Below are 25,802 nucleotides of genomic sequence, written 5' to 3'. Positions count from 1 at the left end.
ACGCGAAAAATTGGCCGAACTCAACTTTCAGTCCACAATGAAGTTAGGAGTAAGTCTGGCTGGTCTTGTTAAAAACAAATAACTTTTACAAAGTTGGGCCAGATTGGATTTCCGAACCAAATCCAAGAAGCAATGCTCAGACGCCACCCTTTAATAAAAATTCTTAGCTCTGTAACTGTGGCACCACCTATTTTGAAGACATACAATAATAACTGAATAGTCACAATACTTAAAATAAGCTGCTTTAGAGTATCTTCTTATGGCAGACCTCATTTCATATATACATACATTTTACAACTTAAAAGTCAAGACAAAATAGCATTATACAATAATTAACCATAAACCATATCAATTAAAATTCTACTCATAATTACAAAATCTCAATTCAAACTATTTGTGAAGTCGCCCAAAAGTATTGTGTTGAATTGAAAACTTCTGAAGGTCTACAAATATATATATTTTTAAAACTAAAACATCAGTCAGAAATTATTTCTTCAGAATAGCTTAAGGTTACAAATACAGCAAAGAGATTCATACATACATAGGAGTTAGCACTTTCAAAATGCAGCTCAAGCATACATTAGGAGCTGATAGGATTAACCATGCCCTTGTACGCTACTGTTTCTGATAATATCAGCAAAATCTAGTAGCATTTGAATTACATGATAAACTAAGTACCTCCCTTAGCAATACTTTCAAAATACTTTTTTCTAGCAAGCTACATTAATTCTAACATTTTTACCAAACTACATATCACTGTACCATGCTGTAATTCTCATGGACATGATGCTACTTAGAATTTTCTGTTACAAATGCATACAATTAACCTTAATTTATACTCTTGAAAGAACTAACCATTAAACAGTGGTATGTCAACTAGAGGAACTAACATGTGGGCTCAGTGGCCGTACAGCAGGGAAAACTAGTTGATGCTATCCTTGTACACAGAGCTCTTTACCATATTACTTTTTGTAATTGTATTCATGAATATAATAACAAACATCTGTTGTCAATAATTGTTCCAATATTGTACCTATTTAAAACTATATGCTTTTATTTCTTGGTCACCAGCTCATGTTTTGATATGATATGTATGTTTGTTATTCATGTCAGAAAATAGCTCATTGAGCTAATGTTTCTTGTTATCATATACCCGGCCTAAATAAAGATTCATGTATCTTGTAATGCATTCACTGATTTCAAGGCTAGAGAAAAATATCTTTTTGTTAAAGCTGCACTCTCACAAAATGACTGTTTTAAAAACTTTTTTTTATCTTGTTTTTTGAACAAGCCATTTTTGGCGAAAAAATTATGGTAACCAGTCATGTAAGACTGCTGAAAAAAATCAGATCGCAAGTTTTCATATTTAGGTTCAAAAATTGAAGATTTATGCATCTTTCTTTAAGAGTTTGTAATGCTTTTAGCCATAAAACATTAATTTGCGAATAGAAATATGAAAAACTGTGAGCTAATCTTTATCAGCAGTCTTATATCACTGGTCTTCAGATATATACACAAAAATTGGCTCATTCCAAGACAAAAAATAATTAAGTTGTAAAATCAGTAATTAAGTGAGAGTGCAGCTTAAAGGATTTTCCATTTTAAACCTGCAACCCACACCAGGAGGGCGCTTTCAAACTGGCCTATCAACCTTTATTAGAAGAAAGAAATGAGAAAAGGAACCTTCCCTAAAGAATATCTTTACTTTGCCTTCCTGAAGTGGGTTGCATGTTTAGACAGAATGGACCGTATCACAATCTTGGGAGGATGGCTTATTTTCTTGTTTTATCTATTTTCTGAACCAATGATCACAGCAAGCAGTCCAGTTCCCAAATTTTAAACCAATTCTTAACAGAAAAAATTATTTGTAAATAAATAAAATGAGGGTGGTGTTTTCGGACAACAGCATCTAAATTCATTCTTCTCTGGCCTAATGCAGCCCAATCACTCAATATGTTCCATGTATACACAGATTACACTTAATGGTCCCATTTTACGAGATAATGAATATTCCCCTCTGAGATAATTTGCTTTCCAGTCAAATAAAACCCATTCAAATATCCATTTTTATCAAATGCACAAAAATAATTCTTATACTCTCTCATGCATTTCACATAGATTTCATTCTCCTCATCTTTCACGTTAAGGACAGGCGGCGCACTGACTCGCGACTTTACCTTCCTACTATGCCGTACATTTATTTTAACATCTTTTTTCAAATTCTTTGCGTCAAACTTCTCCAAAGCATCAGGTGGCTGTAGGGACAACCGACCAGGCTTCTTGTCCTTAATTTCGGGCATCGGAGGAGTGGTGCTACAATTGCTATTCAGAACAAGTGGCTCCACTCTCTCCAAAACTGGCGGACCATCTTCCGTACAATTACTCTCGACATCCTCATTTTCGACCTTAACTTCCGCCATCTTCCGATATATCGCCCATATCTTTCTCTTTACTTCGTTCTCAGCCTTGAGGACATTGCTTTCTACCGGATGAAGGAATGGATGATTCTCCCAGCTGAGAGTACCGAGATCATCGTGAGGAATGAATCGGTCAAGGAAAGGCACTGACTTCTTAAGTTTCCGTGATTTGGACGGCGACTGGTGATCCTGTCACAAAGAACATGAAAATAAAGCATCTCTACGTGCTTATATCTTACCAATCACTATTGAATTGAATTGGTTACTCACCATTATGAAATCATTGTCAATAACTGGGGAAAAGAGATTTACTTCAAATATCAGTTTATCAGATTTCTCAACCTCAAAATCTGAGACCTGTCATCATCAGTTTCACACAAAAAACTTAATGTATCTGACAAAGAATTATTTTTTTCATAGTTTTTAGTTTCTAATTGACATGATGTTATAATGGATTAAGACCGCTCTCAATAATTCCTACAGTTTGACAAAAGTTGTCAAAATATTAAAGCAATATCCATGTGCATTTGTTTGACCATAGAGAACATCAATATTAAATCTCTCCATTTGTTTATCAGTTATAAATATTTATACAGGTGATTTGATGTCATCTCAATTAAGCTATAATAAGAATTCAGACGGAAAAATAAAATGGCCTAAAAAAAATACATTTGGTTCGGGTTACCCGACCCTACCTAAGGAATAGGCGCCGACCCTACCGTTTTTATAGTCAGTTTGAAAAAAAATTGAAAAACTAATTTTTTTTTTTTAATTGCTTTTCAATATGTAGTTTAAAACCTTAAATGCTTATATATAGAAGATAACTTTAACACCATTCCCCAATGATGAAAATAACATTCTTATATAAAGCCTAATAAAAAAAACAGAAAAAACTAGAGCTGTCACAGGAGTGACGAATACCCCCAAATGCCGCCTGGACACAGGAATGGCAAACCATTCCTTTGAAAAGAGGCCATAACTCCAAGGTTACTGCACACTGCATCTTCTTTTATCATGCATGTATTGTTTGTCCGGAAACCGTTTTTCTATTTTCGTAACAGTGCACAAAAACCTTTACTCCACTGGCCCCATTTTCAATCACAAGCATTGTCTTCACAGAGGCTGCCTATACAGCAAGTTTCATCACAATATCTCATGCCCAATTAAAGTTATGAAGCAGAAACCATTTTTCTATTTTTAGTAACAGTGACCTTGACCTTGGCACCACCAGCCCCAATATTGAACTTGACCTGTATCTTCTGAAATGTACACCTGTGTACCAAAAAATGTTCAAATCTGTCAAGCCTTTCATGAGTTATCGTCCGGAAACCATTTTTCTATTTTTAGTAACAGTGACCTTGACCCCACCAGCCCCAATATCGTACTTGATCTGTATCTTCTGATGTTACACCTGTGTACCAAAAATTGTTCAAATCCGTTTAGCCTTTCATGAGTTATCGTCCAGAAACCGTTTTTCTATTTTTAGTAACTATGACCTTGACCTTGGCCCCACCAGCCCCAATATCGAACTTGACCTGTATCTTCTGATGTTACACCAGTGTACCAAAATTTTTTCAAATCTGTCAAGCCTTTCATGAGTTATCGTCCGGAAACCGTTTTTCTATTTTTAGTAACAGTGACCTTGACCTTGGCCCCACCAGCCCCAATATCGAACTTGATCTGTATCTTCTGATGTTACACCTGTGTACCCAAATTTTTTCAAATCTGTCAAGCCTTTCATGAGTTATCGTCCGGAAACCATTTTTCTATTTTTAGTAACAGTGACCTTGACCTTGGCCCCACCAGCCCCAATATCGAACTTGATCTGTATCTTCTGATGTTACACCTGTGTACCAAATTTTTTTCAAATCTGTCTAGCCTTTCATGAGTTATCGTCCGGAAACAATGAAAACTGACAGACAGACCGACCGACCGACAAGCTCACTCCTATATACCCCCTCAAACTTCGTTTGTGGGGGTATAAAAACAAGAGCTGTCACAGTATGTGACGAATGCCTCCGAATGTGACATTGATCTACGAACAAGGTCAGTACATGAAAAGTTGATCTTGCCTTTATGTGTCAAATACATATGGCAAGTTATTTTAAATTTCCTCTGAACATAAAAAAATACCACCCATACTTGACAACCTACACTGTTATGTCCTTATATTCAGAATTCCCTTGTGAATAAACACTTAGTGTATCTTTCACCTTAGAGGTAGGGACATGGGTCTTGCACAGGACACGTCGTCTTCGTATGTGGAACACATGTAGCAAGTTATTTTAAAATCTGTCCATACAAGGGAAAGTTCCAGCCCGGACACTACAACCTATACCCTATGTCCTTATATGCAGCACTCCATTGTGAATAAACACTGTGTGACCTTGACCTTTGAGGTAGGGACACGGGTCTTGCACGCGACACAGCGTCTTGGTATGTGGAACACACGTGGCAAGTTATTTTAAAGTCTGTCCATACAAGAGAAAGTTACAGCCCGGACACGACAACCTATACTCTATGTCCTTATATGCAGCACTCCATTGTAAATAAACACTAAGTGTGACCTTGACCTTTGAGGTAGGGACACGGGTCTTGCACACGACACATCGTCTTGGTATGTGGAACACATGTGGCAAGTTATTTTAAAATCTGTCCATACAAGAGAAAGTAACAGCCCGGACACGACAACCTATACTCTATGTCCTTATATGCAGCACTCCATTGTGAATAAACACTAAGTGTGACCTTGACCTTTGAGGTAGGGACACGGGTTTTGCACGCGACACGTCGTCTTGGTATGTGGAACACATTTGGCAAGTTATTTTAAAATCTGTCCATACAAGGGAAAGTTACAGCCCGGACACGACAACCTATACTCTATGTCCTTATATGCAGCACTCCATTGTGAATAAACACTAAGTGTGACCTTGACCTTTGAGGTAGGGACACGGGTCTTGCACGCGACACGTCGTCTTGGTATGTGGAACACATGTGGCAAGTTATTTTAAAATCTGTCCATACAAGGGAAAGTTACAGAGCCGGACGGACGGACGGTGCGATTTTAATATGCCCACCTTCGGGGGCATAAAAAAAAAGCCTACCTACCCTACCTATTTTAGAAAAGGATGTAACCCTAACCAAACAATTATTTTTTTAGGCCTATCATGCCCAAGACTTTTCTGAAATTATATGAAGTTATAATTATTTATACAGGTGGTTTGACGTCATCTCAATTAAGCTATAATAAGAATTCAGACGGAAAAACGATATCATGCCCTAAGACTTTTCTGAAAATATCACATTTACTTTTTTTATATCAGAATATCTATTTATTTCAACAACCACTGTACTATTTTCTTCAACAAACATAGGTTCGGGGTTGGTTCAACCATTGGCTTTAACATCTTGTAAGTTTACCTGCTCTAGCTTTATCTTTTTCTTTGCTGCTATGTCCCTATGTATTGGACTATCTGTCAGCTTGTTCACTGGAGACACACTGTAATAGAAAAAAACGAATATAATTTTTAAAAATCATGCTGAACCAAATATAGATTGTCTGACATTTAAGAAGTAGGTTAATAAACTAAAAAATATCTATTTTCATGACTGAAATAAGAAACAACCAATTCCATTATAATAGTAATGAAACCTACCAAAGCCTTGCTGTTACTTGAATTAATTGAGACGTATCAAATAATCATTAAAAAGAAGGTATGATCCCCCCCCCCCCCCCTCCTTAGGGTTCATTCCTAAAGCACATTTTCTATCCCTTTTGGGGGATTCCAAAGTCGTTAAAATTTATAACAATTTCAAGGATCTTCCTAATGTTTTTGATGCAAATATTCGAGCAAAATACTCGACCTAAACTTAGCAACTGTATTATAGTCTGAATCCTGATTTCAGTTTCAGACTAAAATCCCTGGAGGTTGATAATAGCTCGAATATTCCTGAAAATCTTGACAATAGTTTTTATATGAGAGATAAAACTTTCGCACCTGCTGAAATAGTTTTCCAGGAAATTAAAACCCATTTCAAAGTACCTTTTTACACATTTCAATGCATATGTCCAACAAAATGCACTGTCTGCAAACTTTTAATTGTAATTGAAGCCTGAGCTCTTTCATTGCTCATTTTTGTGGAAGTGGCAATGAAATTGATACGATAATTACCATCTTCAGGATGTCAATGAAAATCATAATAGTAAAACTAAAAAAACAGGAGAGCCCAAGGGCAAAAATCAACACTTGTCCTTTATTTTCAGTCCAAAAAGTGGCATTATTCAACAATTATTAATATCAGAGTAATGGGTCTTGCTATACATGTGAGAATCGGCTCTGGCAACATATTAAACAACTTCTATTTCAATATTTTAAACATTTTTGGAGCAATTAGATTGAAGTTTTTGCACAACAAGAGCACCGCGGAGTGGGTGCCAACGCTCGTCTGTAATTCCAAGTCGAAAAGGGGGATAACTCAATATTAATTAAAGGCAAAATTATATGACCTGCTATAAACATGCATAGTGTTAATAGGAACACGTGTAGCAAGTTTAATGTGAAAATGTTGAACGGTTTTTGAGTTATGAGGTAAGGTTAAAGTTTTTGGACGACGACGACGACGCAGACGCAGACGCAGCCGACGACGCCAAGGCTATCACAATAACTCGACTTTTTTTCTTCGAAAAACAGACGAGCTAATAACAATGACAATACGGTCAAGACAATACATCAAAATTACTTCCAGAAATAATATTACAACTATTATTTAAGTTCACTCACTTCTCAACATACAAGACTTTCGACCTTCGACCTTTGATCTTGTGCTTAGCAACCATTTGGTCCGTTACTTCTTGGTTGCTAGGCAAAGTCACATGGATACGAGGGGGTGGTACCTTCACACGCAAACCCCACAGTGTTTGGCTCTGGCGAAACTCAGAGGCATTTTTGAACCTAGAGTTAAAAATATGTGCAAGAATAATGTTACCTGAAACAAAATCTTTTTTGGGCAGTATTTAAAGATAAAAACACAGCTAAGGAAATGGAAATTTTCTTCAAAGATTGTTTAATTACAATTAAGATCCAAGATATGAATCAGCCTTAAGAATAAATTTCAAAGATTTAAATGTTTTTTTAGCAAACAAGAAGTACTTATATCATAAACATCAGTATGTCTGTGCACTGCATTGCCTTAGTTAAGTGTGAACCAACCTGTCTTTATGAGCCTCCAGAGTCTCCTCTATGATCTTCTGTCTCTCCCGGTCTGATAGGTCATTGTACTGAAATAAATAGAAGCTGGATATCAAAGGATAAACACTAAGAGTTGAACCATTATTAGAAGTTTGTAGAAACATCCGACAAGACAAATTTATCCAAGTGCAGGTTACAGTATGACATGCAGAGTATATCAGGGTGTTCATTTGAATAATAAAGATTTTTTTTTACTTGAAGTGTATTTTTTTTATACTTAAGAATTAATTAGTTATAATTTAAGTGATGCATTACTGTGAAAAACAATTTGGTGCCAAAACATGAGCAAGTCCTGTTGGGATTTGGCGGTTATTGTACGTATGACTTCAATAAAGGAAACAAACCTACACAACGTGTTTTACCGTGATCATCTCAAACAAGTCCCTTTAGACTTAGAAAATATTAAGATATTCCAACAACTTAGCAAACATCAGACCATGACACAAAATACTAACAGAAGGTTCATGTACCTTGAATATCTGCAAGGCGTCCCAGTAATCGTCGAGCCAGCATATAATCTTGGGCTCAATATTGTGATACTTTCAACAGTTCACCTCAGCCAAATTATACAGGCACAATTTCTCCCACCTCAGATAAGTATATCCATTTATTTAACCATGCTAGAAATTCTTATCTTGCCCACGGGCGAAGATAAAATGCCCGTATGGAACTTCTTTTAATGGTCACCACATTGTAATTACCTCCCTTGTTGAAGACTGTCGTCTGTAGCGCATCATGGAAACCTTGTATTGTGGTAATATTTAGAACGCTAGTTAATTATTTCTTGCTTCAAATGTAACCAGAAAACAGTTTTCACGCACCTTTCAATAAAAAATGCTTCACTCTTCTTAGAACTATTTAAAGACCGATCAGACCATTTACATACTCACTGCACGTATATCCATGAAAACCACGAATTATCCCATGTCTGTACACAATTATTTTCACTAAGCACAAAGAGTTCCAGCAAAAAAATACATTTTTACTTAATTTTGTTTAACTGAGGTGGGAGAAAAAGCATCTACCATTGCCGCTCATGTAAGATAGGGTCATCCCGACCCTCGCGCAGGGTGTTTGGCAGAAACTCGGTCAACCTCGTTTCCACAAAACACCCTATGCTCGGGTCGGAATGAACCTATCTTACACTCTCGGTCATGGAAGATACTTATAATCTCACCTAAATGTTTGTGAATATTTGCTTAATATACCTTAGATATCTGAAGAGCGTCCCAGTTATCGTCAAGCCAGCCTATAACCTCAGTTTCCAAATTGTGGTACTTGCGTCGATTCACCACCGCCAGGTTGAACAGGCAAATGTGCAGTATATCCAACCTTAATTATGGAAAAAAATTTTGTTTACCTTTTCAACCTAAAAGCCTTATGTTTCTAACTGGTATTGTCAGAAAAAATGCTTCTAGTTTTCAGTTTAAAATTTTCACAATATAGACCTTGTGAAACAATGAACATATATTTACTCTCCTGTATAATAGATAAGCAAAGCCTTTAAAAAAAATATATAAAGGAAAGCCGATATTCCTAAAATTCAGCAAATTACTTGACTTAAATATTGTAATGTTGCCATTTAATTTTATACCTAGGGTAGAAATTGGCTACAGCACACTTGCAAAATCTGATTATGATTCAACACTAAATTTAATCAGTATCTCCTTCATCCATTCAATCATTAATAAATACAAAACAAGAGAACCACAGAGCAAATGTCCGACAAGGGGTATTTCTCCAATTATTTAAGCCAAGAGTCCTTGCTATACATGTGTGTATTGACATAGTCAACATATGTACCAAGTTTTGTTTGAACATACTAAACAAGAGCCGTCGTAAGACAGCGCTCTCGACTACACCGTTTTGACTTAGAAGTGAATACAATAACGATGTAATATGTGCCTGTCAAAAGCAATAAAACAATCAAATTGAAAAGTGAACAAGAATCACAATGTGACAAAAACAGTTTTTTAATGATTGGCAGAAGAGATTCAGTTTCAACTGTTTCTTCTATTTTTTGTAACAGTGACCTTGATCCTAATGGCCCCAAACACAATCCCATGGAAGACCTCCATTAACTCTTCCTACATATCAAGTTTGGCCACAGTATGCCAACCATGGTGACTTTGACGCTGCCCAAAAACCAGCCTGCCCAAACAATGGCGCACATCATAAATCATTCAAATAACTTGTTTTCCCTTTATGAAAATGTGGTTAAAAATATTAAAATGTGCCTTTCAAAGGAAAAAACAACAACAAAAAAACAAAACAAACAAAAACAAAACACTCAAGGGCAATAATTAGTATTTAGGGCTAAAATGGAGTTATGTTCCTTGTTGTAAGACGGTCATCGATAATTCTGCAAAGTATTAAGTGCATTGCATGAATGGTAAAGAAGTTTTTTTTATTAAAATCCCAACATGCCCTAAATCTTTAACCTAAGTCAATCCGGGGCCATAACTTGTATAAAGGATAATATGGAGTTATGTAACCTCATTCTGTGATGGTCCTGAACAACTGTGTGAAGTATTAAATCAATATATATAGCCCGGAATTAACTTAACTGGGTTTTCCCATGCCGGTACAAATAAAAGGTGAATATCTAGCTATTGAAAGTCATGTAACAGTCCAATGACTCTATTGTCTCCGAAGTAACGTGTGTATATAACAACGGTTTAATTTTGTCTGTACCGGAGGATTAGGCTGGGAAAACCCGAATAACTTTAATTCCGGGCTTAAACTTTTGAACAAAGGGTAGAGAAGTTATTAATGATTATCCCAACCTGCCCTAAAACTTTAACCTAAGTTCCATAGTCAATCAGGGGCCATAATCTGTGTAAAGAATAATATGGAGTTATCTAACTTCATCACGTGATGGCTCTGAACAACTGTGTGAAGTATTAAGTCAACTGAATGAAGGGTATTGGACTTATAAGTGAAAATCCCAACTTGCCCTAAAACTTAAACCGGACGCCGACGCTGGGGCGAGTAGTATAGCCCACCTATTCTTCGAATAGTCGAGCTAAAAAAGAAACTTTTTTTTTTTGTTCAAGCTCTTGTACCACACTGCCTCGAGTGACACGAAGGCTATGACAACATCTAGACTTTTTTCTTGATAAAGAAAGTGTACCCACCACTCTACATCCAACCTCTTGATGTACTCGTTGCCATAGTTACAGGGAGCACACACAAAGATGTAGAACGTGTCCGAGAACATCAGTGGGTAGTCCAGACACTGCATACACGCTGAAATAGACAGATACAGAACTTTACACTGCATACTCAAGAACAGGTAACATCAATGGGTAGTCCAGACACTGCACAGATGCTGAGATACACAGATACTGAACTTAAGAATGTGTTGGAGAATGTCAAGGGGGTTAATTAATAGGTTATAATTAATTATTTTAAATGATAAATAATGCATAAAACTATTTCACCTTTCCCCATCATGTGATTTAAAGTAAATAGAAAACCTGCTTTTTTTCAATGACTAGAATTGTTCTTCAAACAATTTGGACAATTTAGTTCTACAAATGTAGTAAGGCCCTGGAGACCTATTATTGAATAAGAGAAAGCCCAATACCTTCATGGAACCACTGCTTACATCTACAGCACTGCAACATCTTCTGGTACCAACTGCAACACAAAACAGCAAATAAAATATATATCTCTAGTTTTAACAGAACATTTCACATTTAAGTTGAATTTAGAAAAAGAATTAATCTGAAAACATTAACTAATTGACCTGCCAGTAAGATACTGTTACTCTTCCACTACAGGCCAGGAGCGACCTGCCCCCCTGGACAACTCATTTCGAAATCCCCTCATTTATGATGTCACATAAAGACACAACCACTTTTTTTGCATTTGCATACCAGGGGTATATGCAGCATTTCATACAGACAAATCTTAACCCTTTAGGCACTCATGTGGGTCTTGCATGCCACATGCCATCTTTTAGTGCAAAATTTCTTTGCAAGATTATTTCAAAACCTTCTCATGCATGAAAAAGTTACAGGCAGTCACGAACTTATGTGTCATGTTTTTCCCCTCAAAATCTCATCATGCATGACAAAAGTTACCGCCAGGCCAAGTTGGGAGAAAACACCCAAACAAAAGGATGTACAGAGAGTCCGTATATATATGCAGAGGTGTAGAAATTAATTTAAGTAGCAGGGAAGATCCCAAAAGTAGGCGGGGCGGGGCGGGGGGGGGGGGGGGGGGGGGGGGGGGGGGGGGGGGGGGGTAGTCTGGGTGTATTACCCCAGTTAGGGTCAACTTGTGGTATGAATTAAAGCCTTTTTAACCAAAATTTCTAGTGTTCTGGTGCATGTTTATTTTGTAACAGGGAAACATATATATGTACTTGAATATGATACTGAATCTGAGAACTACCCCACTGAATCTGAGTACTAACCCCCCCCCCCCAACCAGTGAGGGCTGACTAATAAACCAAATAACTGTCAAATTCAGATTCAGGAAACTATTATAACTTTCCAGACGACATGCCTTGCCATTTGCTAGCAATTCCCTCCTCATCGTAAATCAAATGTAATTTCTTTACTACCAATTATATACTTTCACCCACTGAATCTCTGTGATCCTCTGAAAATTAAACATCTTACTTAATTTTCTATGGTTATAGAAATTTCACCTGCAGCTAACTTATTTCGTTTAAACAACCAAAAGAAATATCTGGACACTTTGTGACGTATAAAGCGTACAAAATTTCACCAAAGGTACATGTAAAATTCATCAATTTTTAGCAGTGACATCACCGCAAGCTTGTTTCATGTTGTTTACATCCGGGTAACACGCGTATACAAAAAGGAATTTTGCGTAAATGGTAATAGGACTAACAGAAGGCCAGACACGCTCATGTTGCATACTTGTTACGCTTTTGGTGTCTGGAAAAAATATTCTTTTTTTCACCCTCCATTGCTTTGCAAATCATAAACATCATAACATCCCCATGGGGGGATGTTATGAACGAGGCCATGTATCAAGCTAATGCAATTGTATTCGGAACGCTTGGAAACCCAAACCTAGAACTTGAAAACATGCCAGAGGGGGATGCGACTAATGACGTCACGAATCCAGCTAATGCTGTATTGTAGTCCGAACGCGCAGAAACCAAATAAACAATACCATCAATCAGGGTTTTAAACTGATGTAAACATAAATACATAACAAAAAATAACAGATTTTATTTTTGTTGATGCGGGGAAAATAGCCGGGTGAAGATGCTAAAGTAACCGGGTTATTTTACCGGCTTCCGGCCCATTTCTACACCCCTGTATATGCCCACCTTCATGGGCATAAAAATCTAGATCCTTTGCAAGCAGTACAAATCTCTAGATCTAAACATAATTGGTACATACACTCCAGGTGCACCACAGTAACAGTAGCTCTGATCAATGTTGTTTTTGTGCTGTGCGTCCCACGTCAGGCTGTTCAGATCATACGGCAATACCTGCTTCATCTTCTTTAGCTCTAGGGCTGGAGGGGTAATGAAAAACAATGTGGTTAATAATAGCACAGCATGCAAGCTCTGCACTGGTAAAATGATTTTTATGCTTGCTTGAATTTAATTTTTCATATAGCCAAGCTTACAATGTCTTAAAACAAGCACTGATTTTTTATCCAGTTGTCAAAAAAGCCCAAGCCCTGCAATAGTAAAATGTCTTGCACGTTGCTAAATTTTCTGTATTTTGTATAACAGGGCTTTTTTGATATTTTTGCAATACCAAACACTAGTGATGAGTGTAATAATTCATTAAAAAATCTAATTTCGATGACTGGTTGATCCAAAATTGAAACATATGACAGAGTGCATAACCAATACATGATGTGAAAAGGTAAGCCCCACACAGTTAAGTAGAAGATTGTAAATACACAATAATTTGTCATAGAGTGATAAAGACAGCATTTTCTATCAGACTTATATGTTCAGTAATGATTTTCCCCTTATTTTTGGTAAAAATGGCCCAAGCATTCGCAAGCTTAGTGCCCACAAAATACAGCAAATGAAAGGTCCTTTTTATATAACCACCTACCTAGTTTGCCAGTCTTTATCGCCCCACCCAGCCTGACCGTACTCAGGAATACACAGTTCCTACACAACCAGGGGTCGTTGGGGTCAGCAATCGTGTCATCCTCAATCTCGGGCCTGTGACACTGCTGGTGGTAACCTGGAAAACATATGTCAATTCCTGTGAACATAATTTAAGGAAGTCATTTGTGAAATGACATTACGTTCAGATACAATTTGGAGCACTTTTCTGAAAACTACAATAAGCTGTCATTTGAAATCCCTTTACGGCATATAATAAAAAAAAATTGCTTGTTTCATTGTTAGATTGTAATACATTTGAATTTCACCTTGTCAACACCAAATGTAAATAGCCAATCGTCCAAGATAGATTTTGGTGGTCACTCAATAAAATGTACAACGATCTCAATACGGAAACAACCAATTATCCTCAGCGGTCAGATGTGACATTACCTTATTTGCACTGTTAACTGACCGTATTTGCACTCTTAACTTTCAAGCACAAAAAAGCTTATTTGTGATATGTGTTCAAATTTTTACCCTACACATAAAACCATACCTAATGATACCAAAAATATTATGGGGTCACGAGGCATTCAAAATTCAGATGATTGTTGAATCAGGGCTTCCAGTATGAATTTAAAATTAAAAGTTTAGTATGAACTTCCTTGCAATTACTGGTTAGTTTTTCTCCAAAACATGGAAGTTGCAAGTTTCTTGAACACAAAGAATATCTTCATTATTGTACATTTGTACAAAATATAAAAAGAAATGTTTTATCTAAAACACGCCAACTCTACAAAAGTATGCTCAAACTATTAATTTAGTTCAAAACTAATAGGTGCAGAGCTTTTTCTTTATAAACCTACAGGTCCGACTATCGGACCCATTCCCAAAGCAAAATATATGATATTTTTCCCAATCTTTAGAAAAAAATCCCAATCAAAAGTAAAAAAAAATCGCTTATTTTCATCGCATACAGAATTCAGTATGAAATATCATCTGTCATGATTTATTGCAATAGTTATTTACACCTCAATGATATGATGTTTCAGTCGTTTCAGATCTTTTGAAAGGAAAAGAAACTAATATTTTATAATTTCCTTTCGTAGAAGACTGAAAAGGTTGTTCTTTTAACTTTAAAATTTCCCAATTCGGGCATATTTCGCGACGCAAATTTTCCCAAACTGTCTAGGGTCTTTGACCCAAAATGGACAGAAAAAGCCCTGAGGTGTAACAGACATGACATTTTGACATCATAAACTTCAAGAGTCAAGAGTGTTGGATGTTTCTGTACTTCCAAGCATTCAATATAAAAATGTTTTAACCCATGTTCAATGAGTAATTTACTTCCAAACCCCCTCAACAGAAGCCCTGATTGGATACCTTACAATACATGGTTATCCAGAAGCATGGAAGAAAACTCACCTTGCAGACAGTATTCACAAAGAACAATCTCATTGGGTTTTTCTGACGTCTCTCCCAGACATACACAGCATATCATCTCATCATCCTCCAATACTGAAACACAACACATCAATTTTCAGCCCAAGGTCACCACAACATACCCTTGACCCACTGACCTCAAAATTAACAGAGTTCATCTGATGGTCTTCACCAACCTGCCAACCAAGTTTGACGTCTATCGACCTAGGCGTTCTTCAGTTATTGATTGCAAATGGATTTTCAGCTCTAGGTCACCACAACCATGACCTTAGACCTCAAAGTCAATAGGTCTCATCTGATGGTCATTACCAACCTGCATACCATGATGGGCTTAGTGCTGTTTAGTTATTAGTAGAAAACAGATTATTTGCCAGAGGTGACCACCACCTTGACCTTTGAACCGCTGACCTCAAAATCAATAAGGTTAATTAATCTGCAGGCTGTTACTAAGGCCTAAAAAAAAAATACATTTGGTTCGGGTTACCCGACCCTACCTACGGAATAGGCGCCGACCCTACCGTTTTTATAGTCAGTTTGAAAAAAAAAAATGAAAAATGAAAAATTAAAAAAAAAAAAAAAAAAAAAAAAAATCTCGTTTTTTTTTAAATTGCTTTTTAATATTAAGTTTAAACCTTAAATGCTTATACAGAAGATAGCTTTAACACCATTCTCCAATGATGAAAATTATTTTCTTATATAAAACCTAATAAAAAAAAAAAAAAAAAAAAAAAAAGCCTACCTACCCTACCTATTTTTTTTAAGGATGTAACCCTAACCAAACAATTTTTTTTTTAGGCCTAACCTTCCTACGAGGTTTGAGGTTTTTGTGACAAAGCTTTCAATAACCTGTTAATTATTTAACCTATACCTAGTCAGGCTGCAATGACAAATAGAAATGTGCAAATTAAGTGTTAATGCATTTCAACAATCATGCCAGGGCATTTGAGCCACATTTTGCTTCACTTTGTCATGCTTGAAAAGCTGTATCATTCACAATTCAGACATTCATATAACATTCTGGGTTGTGAATGGCAGTTGAAGGGCCGAAACCATTTAGGTGAGGGATTTTGGCGGTCGCGCTAACAAAATAGCCTTTTAAAGCTGCACTCTCACAGATTGAATGTTTTGACAACTTTTTGTCTTGGAACGAGCAAATTTTTGCGAAAATCCATGAAAACCAGTTATATAAGAATGCTGACAAAAAATTAGATCGCAGATTTATATATTTTTATTTTAAGTTCAAAATTGACGTTTTATGCATTTTTCTTAAAACGGTTAGTAATGGTTTAAGCCATTTAACATCAATTTTCAAACAGAAATATGAAAATCTGCGATCTGATCTTTGTCGAGAGCAATCTTTTATCTTTGGTTTGCAGATATTTACGCAAAAATTTGCCTTTCCCAAGACAAAAAATAAAAACGTAAAAACGGTAAATCTGTGAGAGTGCAGCTTTAAGAAGCGCTTCTGAGATTAAAATTTGAATCACACTGGAGTTTAAACACACAAAAAAAAGATTCTTTATTTTTTACTTATTTTTTTCCTCGCAGTCCCTGATATTGAAAAATTCATCATTGCTTCCAGAAATATCACTAGAATTAAACAACAAATATAATCAGAAAAGCAAATATATGTTTGAAGGCTCAAAACATTATGTTACCTCTGTGTATGTCCTTGAAGAGTGACCAGTACTCTGAGTCGTCATCGTACCTCAACAGGCACCTCTGGTTAGAATCATCAATCTGTGAAATAAATGAATGTCAAGACTCAATCTATTAGCCATATAGTAATATTGGCTACGGTCGTGGGGCTGGCCAAACACCTCAGCCCTACATATATTTTCTAATATTAAGTTCAAATCAACTTCCAGGGAAGAGCTTCAATCCTCTGCAAGGGGAACCAGACTTGTGCTGTACTAGGTAAACCAAGTGAGCAGCCTGCTAATACTTCAACAGTCAAGTAACCTTCCAAAATACAGCCAGCCTCTGTATGACCAATGGAAGCCAGGGTATTGGGGCAATAGGCAGGCAGTTGAGGATTGAGGTGGACCAAAAAAGAAAGTCAATTAAGCACTAACCCAGTTTCTTTTTTCTTATGTAAAATACAAAAAACAACATACATGTCCAATTTAATCATAGACGTTTTTTTTACTAACCCCTAAAACAGTTTTACTACTTTCCTAATTTTGGGCTAGTATGAATTTCAATCTCTGAAATAGCTTAAGATTTGACAGGGCTTGCATTTAGAAAAATATTGTACTCCGACTCCTCACTAACTAGTGTATTCATCATAATTTTATGTGTGTTTACGAGAAAAAGAAATTAGGCAAGTTGCTATTTTTTGACAGTTTTCACTAGCAAAATTTAGTAAGTACCTTAAAACTCTGAAGTGTGTGAGTGCTAAGTTTGAGCCCTGTTTAATACGCTGCCCTCTCCACTTACTTTGAGTATCTTGCCAAGGTAGAACCGGCCATCATGCCAGCGAGCTGACACATCGTCACCTTTCGCAAACAAATACGGCTTGCCCTTCTTTTTTTTGTATGGGACTAACTCCCCTGTTTTGAAATAAGACAAATTAAATGGAAATTGGGATCAGTTATCAAAACTACTTCACCTTTCTGTAGAAAACGTTTGTAAATTGGTTCAATTAATGTTCGAATAGTTTTCAGAAATGGTACAAAAATGATGTTTAATTTATCTTGAAAACACTTTTTTAAACCAAAGAATGGTCTTCCTTGGAATGTATTTTACTTTAGATATAGAACACAATCACATAAAAACTCTCAACATGTCACCTCATGATTGTTAATGATGGCCAAGTTAGTATAAATGAAGCAAAATTTAGGCAGGAGAAATAAATATAAAGAAAACACACACCTGACAGGGATTTTTCCGGAGTGGATGGCTCGCTGCTAGGTGTGAGGACATTCACGCTCTTAACTGGCGTAAAGCTAGGAGTAGATGAACGAGATGACAGGCGTGAAGATCTCTCAGACCTGTGGTCCAAAGAAAATATCAACTTGTTTATATTTGGCACACAGTGATTTAAACAGCTAAAAACCGTGAAAATGCATTATTTGCACCTTAAAATACACAAAAATACCAGAACACCTGAGTTATATCGGAACAAAAATAACTTCATTCATTAAAGCATGGCATTTTTTTTTTTTATTTCTCTAGTAAAACTTGAGATATTGTTGGAAAATATGTTAAGGGAGTAAATTTCACAAAACAAAAAACCACTGACCTGCTTGGGGAGAGGTTGTTCTTGTTTTGGACTAGATCCTTGTATTTGTTGGCGGACGACTTTCGCAACATGTTCACCGTCTCCTCCAAAGACAGCTTCTTGCACTTCTTATGACCTAAAGACGCCTTTGCTGCACCCAAACCTCTTTCTGAAGAACTTTCACCACCTACTTTTTGATTATTCTCTTCAGTTTCTTCAACCATTGAATGCAAATGTTTATCATTAGTATCAGCAGATTCAGAGTAATTTCTATCCTTTTTCCTTCTTCGCAAGGTTTTCTCGCATGACGACGACTCCCCGAGGCCATCATCATTAATGCTAATTTTACTGGTGGATTTACCTGGACTTTGTTTAAGGCCTTGGATTGGCAGTGAGAGTGGTCGTTTTGAGCTGGCTGATGCCTGGGTCGACGATGATGAAGATGGGATGGGCTCATCTACGGAGTGGCTTTGTATGGGGGGTGGAGTACCTGGAATCAATAAATGGTCATTTAGTTCGGACAATATCATGAATGCATACATTATCACTAAAAATATAATAAACAAAGAATTAAGTTCTTTGGGCAAGTTTTAAAGCAGACCTTTCTGATGTGTTTTGACTTGTCTAGGAAATTGCAATTACGTCACAAGATTCATGTTTAAATGCTTTTATTTTTTTTTAAAAAATTTAAGCCGCCTGTGTCCTCCAAATTTGGAAAAAATCTTATTTTGGGAAAATATCGAAGCATGCAAAGAAATGAAAATGGCTGATAAAACACTTGCTTTGACTTGTTCATGCAGGCACTTAACTTTACTTGAGCTGGTCTTGTTTTCACGTAATTCTTTGCTTGTTTTATTTATTCACAGCAAGTGGAAATATATTTAAAAGTTTTGGGGAAAACTAGCACTTTTTTCCAGAGGGAAACTGCCTTTAGAAGGTAGTAAATTGCATGATAAAATCACTTGCTTACCTGAGATAGATTCAGCATGGAGTTTTCTGTATGAGCGTGATGGTTTTCCCTGATTATTGTCTTGTGTCCCTGAGTTAGACATCAAGCTTTTCAAGGTCAAAACTTCTGGCAGGCTCTGCCGCTTCCTAAAACCATTCATTCTGTACGTAACTTTGTTACCAGTCTGTTTATCTTCTTTTACTCTTGAAATGCTTCCTCTGCCTTTACCAGAATGTGTAGAAATGTTCCTGTCTGTAACTAAAGAATCTAATGAGGTTTTTCTTGGTCTACCTCTCCTCTCAATCTTCTCTTTAACTTTTGATTCAGTGTTGTGCCATTTCACCTTGTCACCAGAAATTGTTCTTCTGTGTTTTGTTTTCTTTTCATTTTTTTCTTGAAGGACTTTTCCTTTTCCACTCTTACGACGATGAGGACTAAATTTCCCAAATTGCGCCAGAGATTCACTATCTACTTCATTTGTTAAAGATAACTTCCGTTTGTAGGTTTTTGTTTCATTGTAATTTGGCCTATGTCCACCCAATCTTACAGCTCTAGGCGAGGATCTTATATTTGCCGATTCCATGCTTTTGCGCCTTTCTACATTTTGCCGGCCTTTCAATAACGAGATTTCAAAAGCACTCAATTTGCCTTTGAAAGGACTAGAGTCTGGACTTGTGTGTTTAAGCTTCTTGCCATACAACTGTTGTAAGTTTTCACTCTTAATACAACTTGAAATTTTGTTTAAATTCTGATCAAGCAGACTAGGATCTAACACACTACTTTTCACAGGACTGGAGTGGGCTTTTCCCTCATAGGTACATGGCGTTTTAAACGAGATTTCTTCATCCGCAAAAGAATACATAGTATTCAAATCCTTAATCTCTGTGAAATCTCTTGCACTTTGCTTGGAAACATTGCTCGGCTGGGAGCCAAATGCAACAGAAAATGGCTGCTTCTCCTCCATTTTCCTAGGCTGTATAACCCCATTTATCGAAGCTTCAGAAAAAGCCTTACCAACAGGTAAATAGTCATTTTCTTCAACACCTACATGAAGCCTACTTACATTGTTTATTTTGCGTTTCTTTGGTTTCGCTTTGGAGGCATCTTCAGCCTCAGCCACTTTTCTTTTCCTCATATTTATGATGTTTCGTAAGTCACTCGAATGTAGCGGGTTAGGATCTGAGTTCCTTTTCATTTCTATGATTTTCTCCAATTTCAGTGAGGTCTCTTTATTGGGAGATTTTGGAATGTTTCCATTGGTGGCTTGTCTTTTAGATGGCGAGGAATTTGTTAGCCCCATTGCAGTATTAAATGCAGTCCTGTCAATAAAATGGTGAATCAGTTATCAATATTAGCTCAAGCTTGCAAACGTGAAATGTTTGAATCCTGTCCAAGATACAAGAAAATTTAATTCACGTCAGATAAACATGAATTACAATGATTGCTTGCAGAGTTTTTTTCAGAAAAATGCAACTTCAATACCATATCAATAATGCAACACAGAACCTGGAAGACAATAAATACCGGTAAATGCATTCAAATAAAATTAAATTTAGACAGTATTAGCAAAAAAGTTTAGACATAAAGTAATATCATATTAAATGATTATAAATGATGTATAAATACATCAATTCTAAATAGATAAAACATTACAAACGTTATAGAAAATTCAAATAATCAATTAAACATTCGTTTATTTTAACTATGATTACAGGATTATTCAGAAAGTGTACTTATGGTCTGAATTTAATATTGGAAAAAAATAGTTTGAACTAGAATGATATAATCAAAATATGCAAATAATATTGATACAAAAATATTGGTCTTTTTATATGTTTACATATTCAGGTTTGTAGGTTATAACTTTAGTCATAACCCTATTTTTATATAAACATATAGTATTCAGGCTTGTTCAAGAAAATCTTAAAATTGATGACTGCTTTCTGAAAATATATGTCAAATATATCTATTAAATAAACTTCTGTTTCCATTTTAATTACCCAAAGTATAGAATAGAGAATATAGGAATAGAATGCACTAACAAACAATGTCTGTCCGTTATCTAAAAATATATTGATATATTAGCATTAAGTTTTTTTACTAAAGACTGATACTTTGTATCATATTTTTGATTAAATATGATTAATAGAAGGAAAGTAATCCATTTGTTTACATTACAGAAAAATCTTCCTTTAAAAAACAGTCAAAAAATGTATGGTTTCATCATAGTTAACTATACACCTACAGGTAGGTGTTTTAGGGTTTAAGCCATGTCGTAAAAGGGGCAGGGTGCAGCGTAGTCCAAATAATTGTACGTTGACAGATTTTTTTTTAGATGTTTGATATGGCAAATCCTTCACGTACAAATTGTTTAGTATCAAAAGTGGGTAGTTGTTCCGATCAGGATTCCGGGTTAAAGCATATAGCGTCTATAAAATATCATAAAAACAAGAAATATTACCAGATAATATTATTTTATATTAGTTCCCTACACAAAAAAATAAATATCCAACTTATAATTATCAGTTTGATGGTTTTATTACAATTGTATCGAGTTGTTCCCCTTCACATAATTGTTGTATGTCAGTCAACTTTCGTTTTATTGGAAAGGTAAACAACTTGTTTTAATGCATTAAATGCTTGTTTAGTGCAAAATAACATTTCACTTACATGGTAAAATATGAATATAACTCTTTATGATAAATTTCAACCATAAAATACTTCACTTAAAACAATTTCAATATTTTTAAAACACCCCCGTTTTTTGCACATTCCCGTTTAGACGTTAGGGATTGGAAGAATCCCGTATAACACGTCTATTATTTTAGACTACGTGCAGCGGAAATGGGACGGAGTGCTAAGGGTGAAAAAGAAAATTTAATTGGGCTGTGAAGAACTTAAAACTTATAAGTTTGACAAAAAATGTTCGTAATGTGTTTAATTGAAGTAGTTTAGCATATTCAGCGGCCAGATATATTAAGTTTTTATGTTATTATAATCATATAATAAGCTTTTAAACAAAACAAAGGAAAATTTGATTATCTAACACATTCATTCTAAGTACCAAGAACATACATGCCATATTTCTGAGAGGCTTCCCAGGGGATTTTGGTCTGAATTCCAGGGGATTTTGATATTACACCAGGGGATTTTTACGCGGCGAAAACTTGCGCAATATCTGCATTTATAATATAACAATAAATATAGAAATACACTCAAATAACAATAATTTTTGGACTTAGTCATCATGGTCCTTCATGGAATTTCACACTCATAATATTATTGATGCTTTCCACTGTCAACCTTCTTTTTTTTTTAATTCAAGGGGATATGGATCCCCCGGCGGGGGACCAGGGGATGGGTTGAAATTCCGGGGGATTTTTCCCCCCGCCGGGGGATATGGCATGTATGCAAGAACGGTGCACAATTTAGGGCAAAGGGGTGCTACTAAAAAAGGGCAGGGTGTAGCACCCTCCTTTAACTCTTTAGCGAAAATCCTACCTTTTAGAGGGGTAAAGTGGTCTCAGACTAGATCATTACTGTATAAACTATAACCTTTCAACAATTGAGCTAAGAGAAATCATACAAGACTGATACCTTTTGTGTGAGCTGCTGTCTGATATGTCTACATCAATGTCGTAATGCTGTTCCAATTGTCTCACATAGGCTGCCTCAAAGCTGGATGGAGAACCAATGTGTGACCTCAGGCCTGGAGAACTCATGCTCCTATCTTCCAAACTGACCTGAAACTGAACAAATAACAAAAATAAACAACAGCTTAGCTTATAAATTAAAGAATACTATCAAAATTTGCATTTCCCGAACTTAATTATATCTAGTATCACCTATTCAAATTTCAGCACACATCAAATGTGATAGGGCTGTGCCAGAATCAGCTTTTAAATGTAAATGATAAAAAGGTAGTACAGTGGATAAATTGATAGCTTATTTGGTAGAACAACATGCTAGAGCCCTAGCGGTCATGATTTGTCACCCTGCAGCAACATAAGTAACAGCATGAGGCTGACATTTCAGTGTGTGTTTAAGGGCGAAATATACTGCACGTCTTTGAAGTGCTTTTTTCCAACCATTTTGAGAAGGGGGTCAGGGCATTTTTGATTAGATGCAAGTTTCTTGCTAAATTTTGTTTTCAACTTTAATTTTGTTTCTTTATATTTTTTTCTCTCAGTGAAATTGGGAATACAGTATTATTTTCATTTTTTGGGGGAATAGTGTATGATTTAGAAATGAGAATGGGACCTTATTGCAACCCCAAATAACCATGCAGCACTGCTTTCATGACATATTTTCTCACATAAAGATGCCTGCTTTTGTTGGCCACTGCCACATTCTCCATGTTATACCAGTAAAAAGGGTATAACCATGCCATATGATCAAATATTTTTTCCTGAAATTGAATCAAGTGCTGTTCTTGTAGATCTGACCATTGGCAACATTGAAATACGGATCTAAGTTTAACTGGACATACATCTGAACACAATGCCACATGTCAGTGCATTTTTAATTAGATGGCGAAGGACAGAAATTAATGTTGAAAAAAAATAATCGCGTTTTCCCGCCATCTTGGGGGTGTTCGGCGATCCGTCGATTTCTTCAAATATTTACACAACTTTCAAAAGGATATAGTAACCGGCATAGACAATATTGTATAATGTGTGTCTAAGAGAGATTTTGAAGGAATAAATCGGTTGGTTTATGGGAAATATTTACTTTTTGACTACTTCTAACGAATTTCTCTTCTTTGAAAAAAGTTGATCTTGTAAAAGTGGCGATTGGTTAAATACCACCATTCACTTATGGACCTATAAAAGACCGGTGCCCGGTATCCAATTTTCGGAGAACAACGATATATCGGTGTAAGCGCATGTAGATTTGTCTTCGTTTTTTTTAAGATTAGTCAATTACATTGTGAGGGTCAATACTAAACTGCTGACCGATTAGCTGACCATATAGAAATAGAAGAGAGTTGCTGACCAATTGCTGACCATATAGACAAAGAAGGAAAACACATGAAAATTTTATTTTTGATATTTAAGATTTTTCAAGACATATTATGTTAAATTTATTTTATATACTCCTTATAGTGTAAGAATAATTTAATCAATCCTTGGCAACGCTTTCACATATTGTAACACCATAGGATGTATATCCTGGTTTGCCTGGTTACACAGCGATACTAGTCCAAAAAAAGAAAAGAAAAAAAGAACAACAACAACAACAACAACAACAGTTGGACACTTATATATACATGTATTACACACTTTTCTTTATCTTATTTTATTTCTTATTTTTTTTTATTGAATATCGCTGTTGTATAATAAACAAGAAAAAAAAAAAGAATTCACTCAAAGGAGAAAGAAAAAAAAGAAAAAGAAAACAGAAAAAAAAATCCAGGCAAACGCACTGAGGCATAGTCCTCAGTGCAAACCAGCATATACCGCCCCCATCACTGGTGGGGGTGGTTTAGGAAACTAACAAGTGAGAAATCTGTCATTTAAAAAAAAATCTCACTAGCTAGTTGTTATAATGCCAAGGATACGTTGTATATATAAACACTTACTATTGTAAAGAATTTTAAAATTTAGACATCTTTTTTAAAATGTAGGCTGAGCCTAAAATGTTTGTATATGATGTATTTGAAGTGTTTGATTTTAATGCGTATGTGATAGATTCTTAAGATATTATTTAAATATTGGATTATTAACCAGAGATTTATACATACTGTGTAGGAATATGTATATATATACAGTCCAAAGCACCCACGCTACGATTATAGACGAGATGTTTTAAATGTTATTAAATCTGTAGAAATACTGTAAAACGTAGCGTGCTCGCCGAATGGGTATAACCCGATGGCGAGGGTAAATAAGCCCCCCCCCCCCGCCGTATTTTTCATTATTTTTCTGTAATTAGTGTGATTCCATTTGTAAATTTAAAGGATTTTGTCTAGTGCAGTTTTGCGTCAGTCAACTTCACGGTTTACTGCATAGTGCTGACCAATGTAACGTATAGGAAAACTTGATATTGAAAAGTTACTGACCAATTTCTTAGCTGACCAATGTAACATACATGTATATGGAAACCCGATATTAAAAAGTTACTGACCAAATTCTTAGCTGACCAATGTAACATATAAGGGAAATGGGCTATGATACATTGTTAATTTTTGACTAAATACTTAATAAGCTTGTTATGTAAGCAACATGTCATTGACAAGTACTTTTACCTTTAACCCGATTTATGTCCTGATATTTGTTGATAAATGAAAAAGTAATACGAGTTACGGACTTGTATCAGATCGATTTTGTTATTATAACATTGAAACTTATAGTTGTCTTTTTAACTTATTTTATATGCCGCTAACTATGACTCAATGATAGAGAGGAATTCTTAAATCTTAGTTGACCAATGTAACGTATAGGAAAACTCGATATTGAAA

General features: G+C 35.8%; 1 protein-coding gene across 1 annotated transcript; it reads right to left on the bottom strand.

Moving 5' to 3' along the window:
- Window positions 1–706: 706 nt before the first annotated feature.
- LOC128224585 (uncharacterized) lies at window positions 707–24,123 on the bottom strand. The gene is made up of 17 exons (XM_052934497.1): window positions 24,074–24,123; window positions 22,940–23,091; window positions 19,364–20,661; window positions 18,415–18,883; window positions 18,045–18,163; window positions 17,610–17,722; window positions 16,829–16,910; window positions 15,153–15,245; window positions 13,729–13,863; window positions 13,054–13,171; window positions 11,256–11,308; window positions 10,804–10,915; window positions 8,875–8,998; window positions 7,628–7,695; window positions 7,199–7,369; window positions 5,838–5,916; window positions 707–2,606 (listed from the first exon to the last, which is right to left on the bottom strand). The coding sequence occupies exons 2-17, from the start codon at window positions 23,062–23,064 to the stop codon at window positions 1,980–1,982; spliced, it is 3,786 nt and encodes a 1,261-aa protein (XP_052790457.1). The 5' UTR covers window positions 23,065–23,091; window positions 24,074–24,123; the 3' UTR covers window positions 707–1,979.
- Between the last annotated feature and the right edge of the window lie 1,679 nt (window positions 24,124–25,802).

Source organism: Mya arenaria, chromosome 17 (genome assembly GCF_026914265.1).
Source record: "Mya arenaria isolate MELC-2E11 chromosome 17, ASM2691426v1".
In the NCBI taxonomy this organism is placed as follows: domain Eukaryota; kingdom Metazoa; phylum Mollusca; class Bivalvia; order Myida; family Myidae; genus Mya; species Mya arenaria.
The sequence above is the reverse complement of the archived record's forward strand: the minus strand, read 5'-3'. Positions and strand labels throughout refer to the sequence as shown.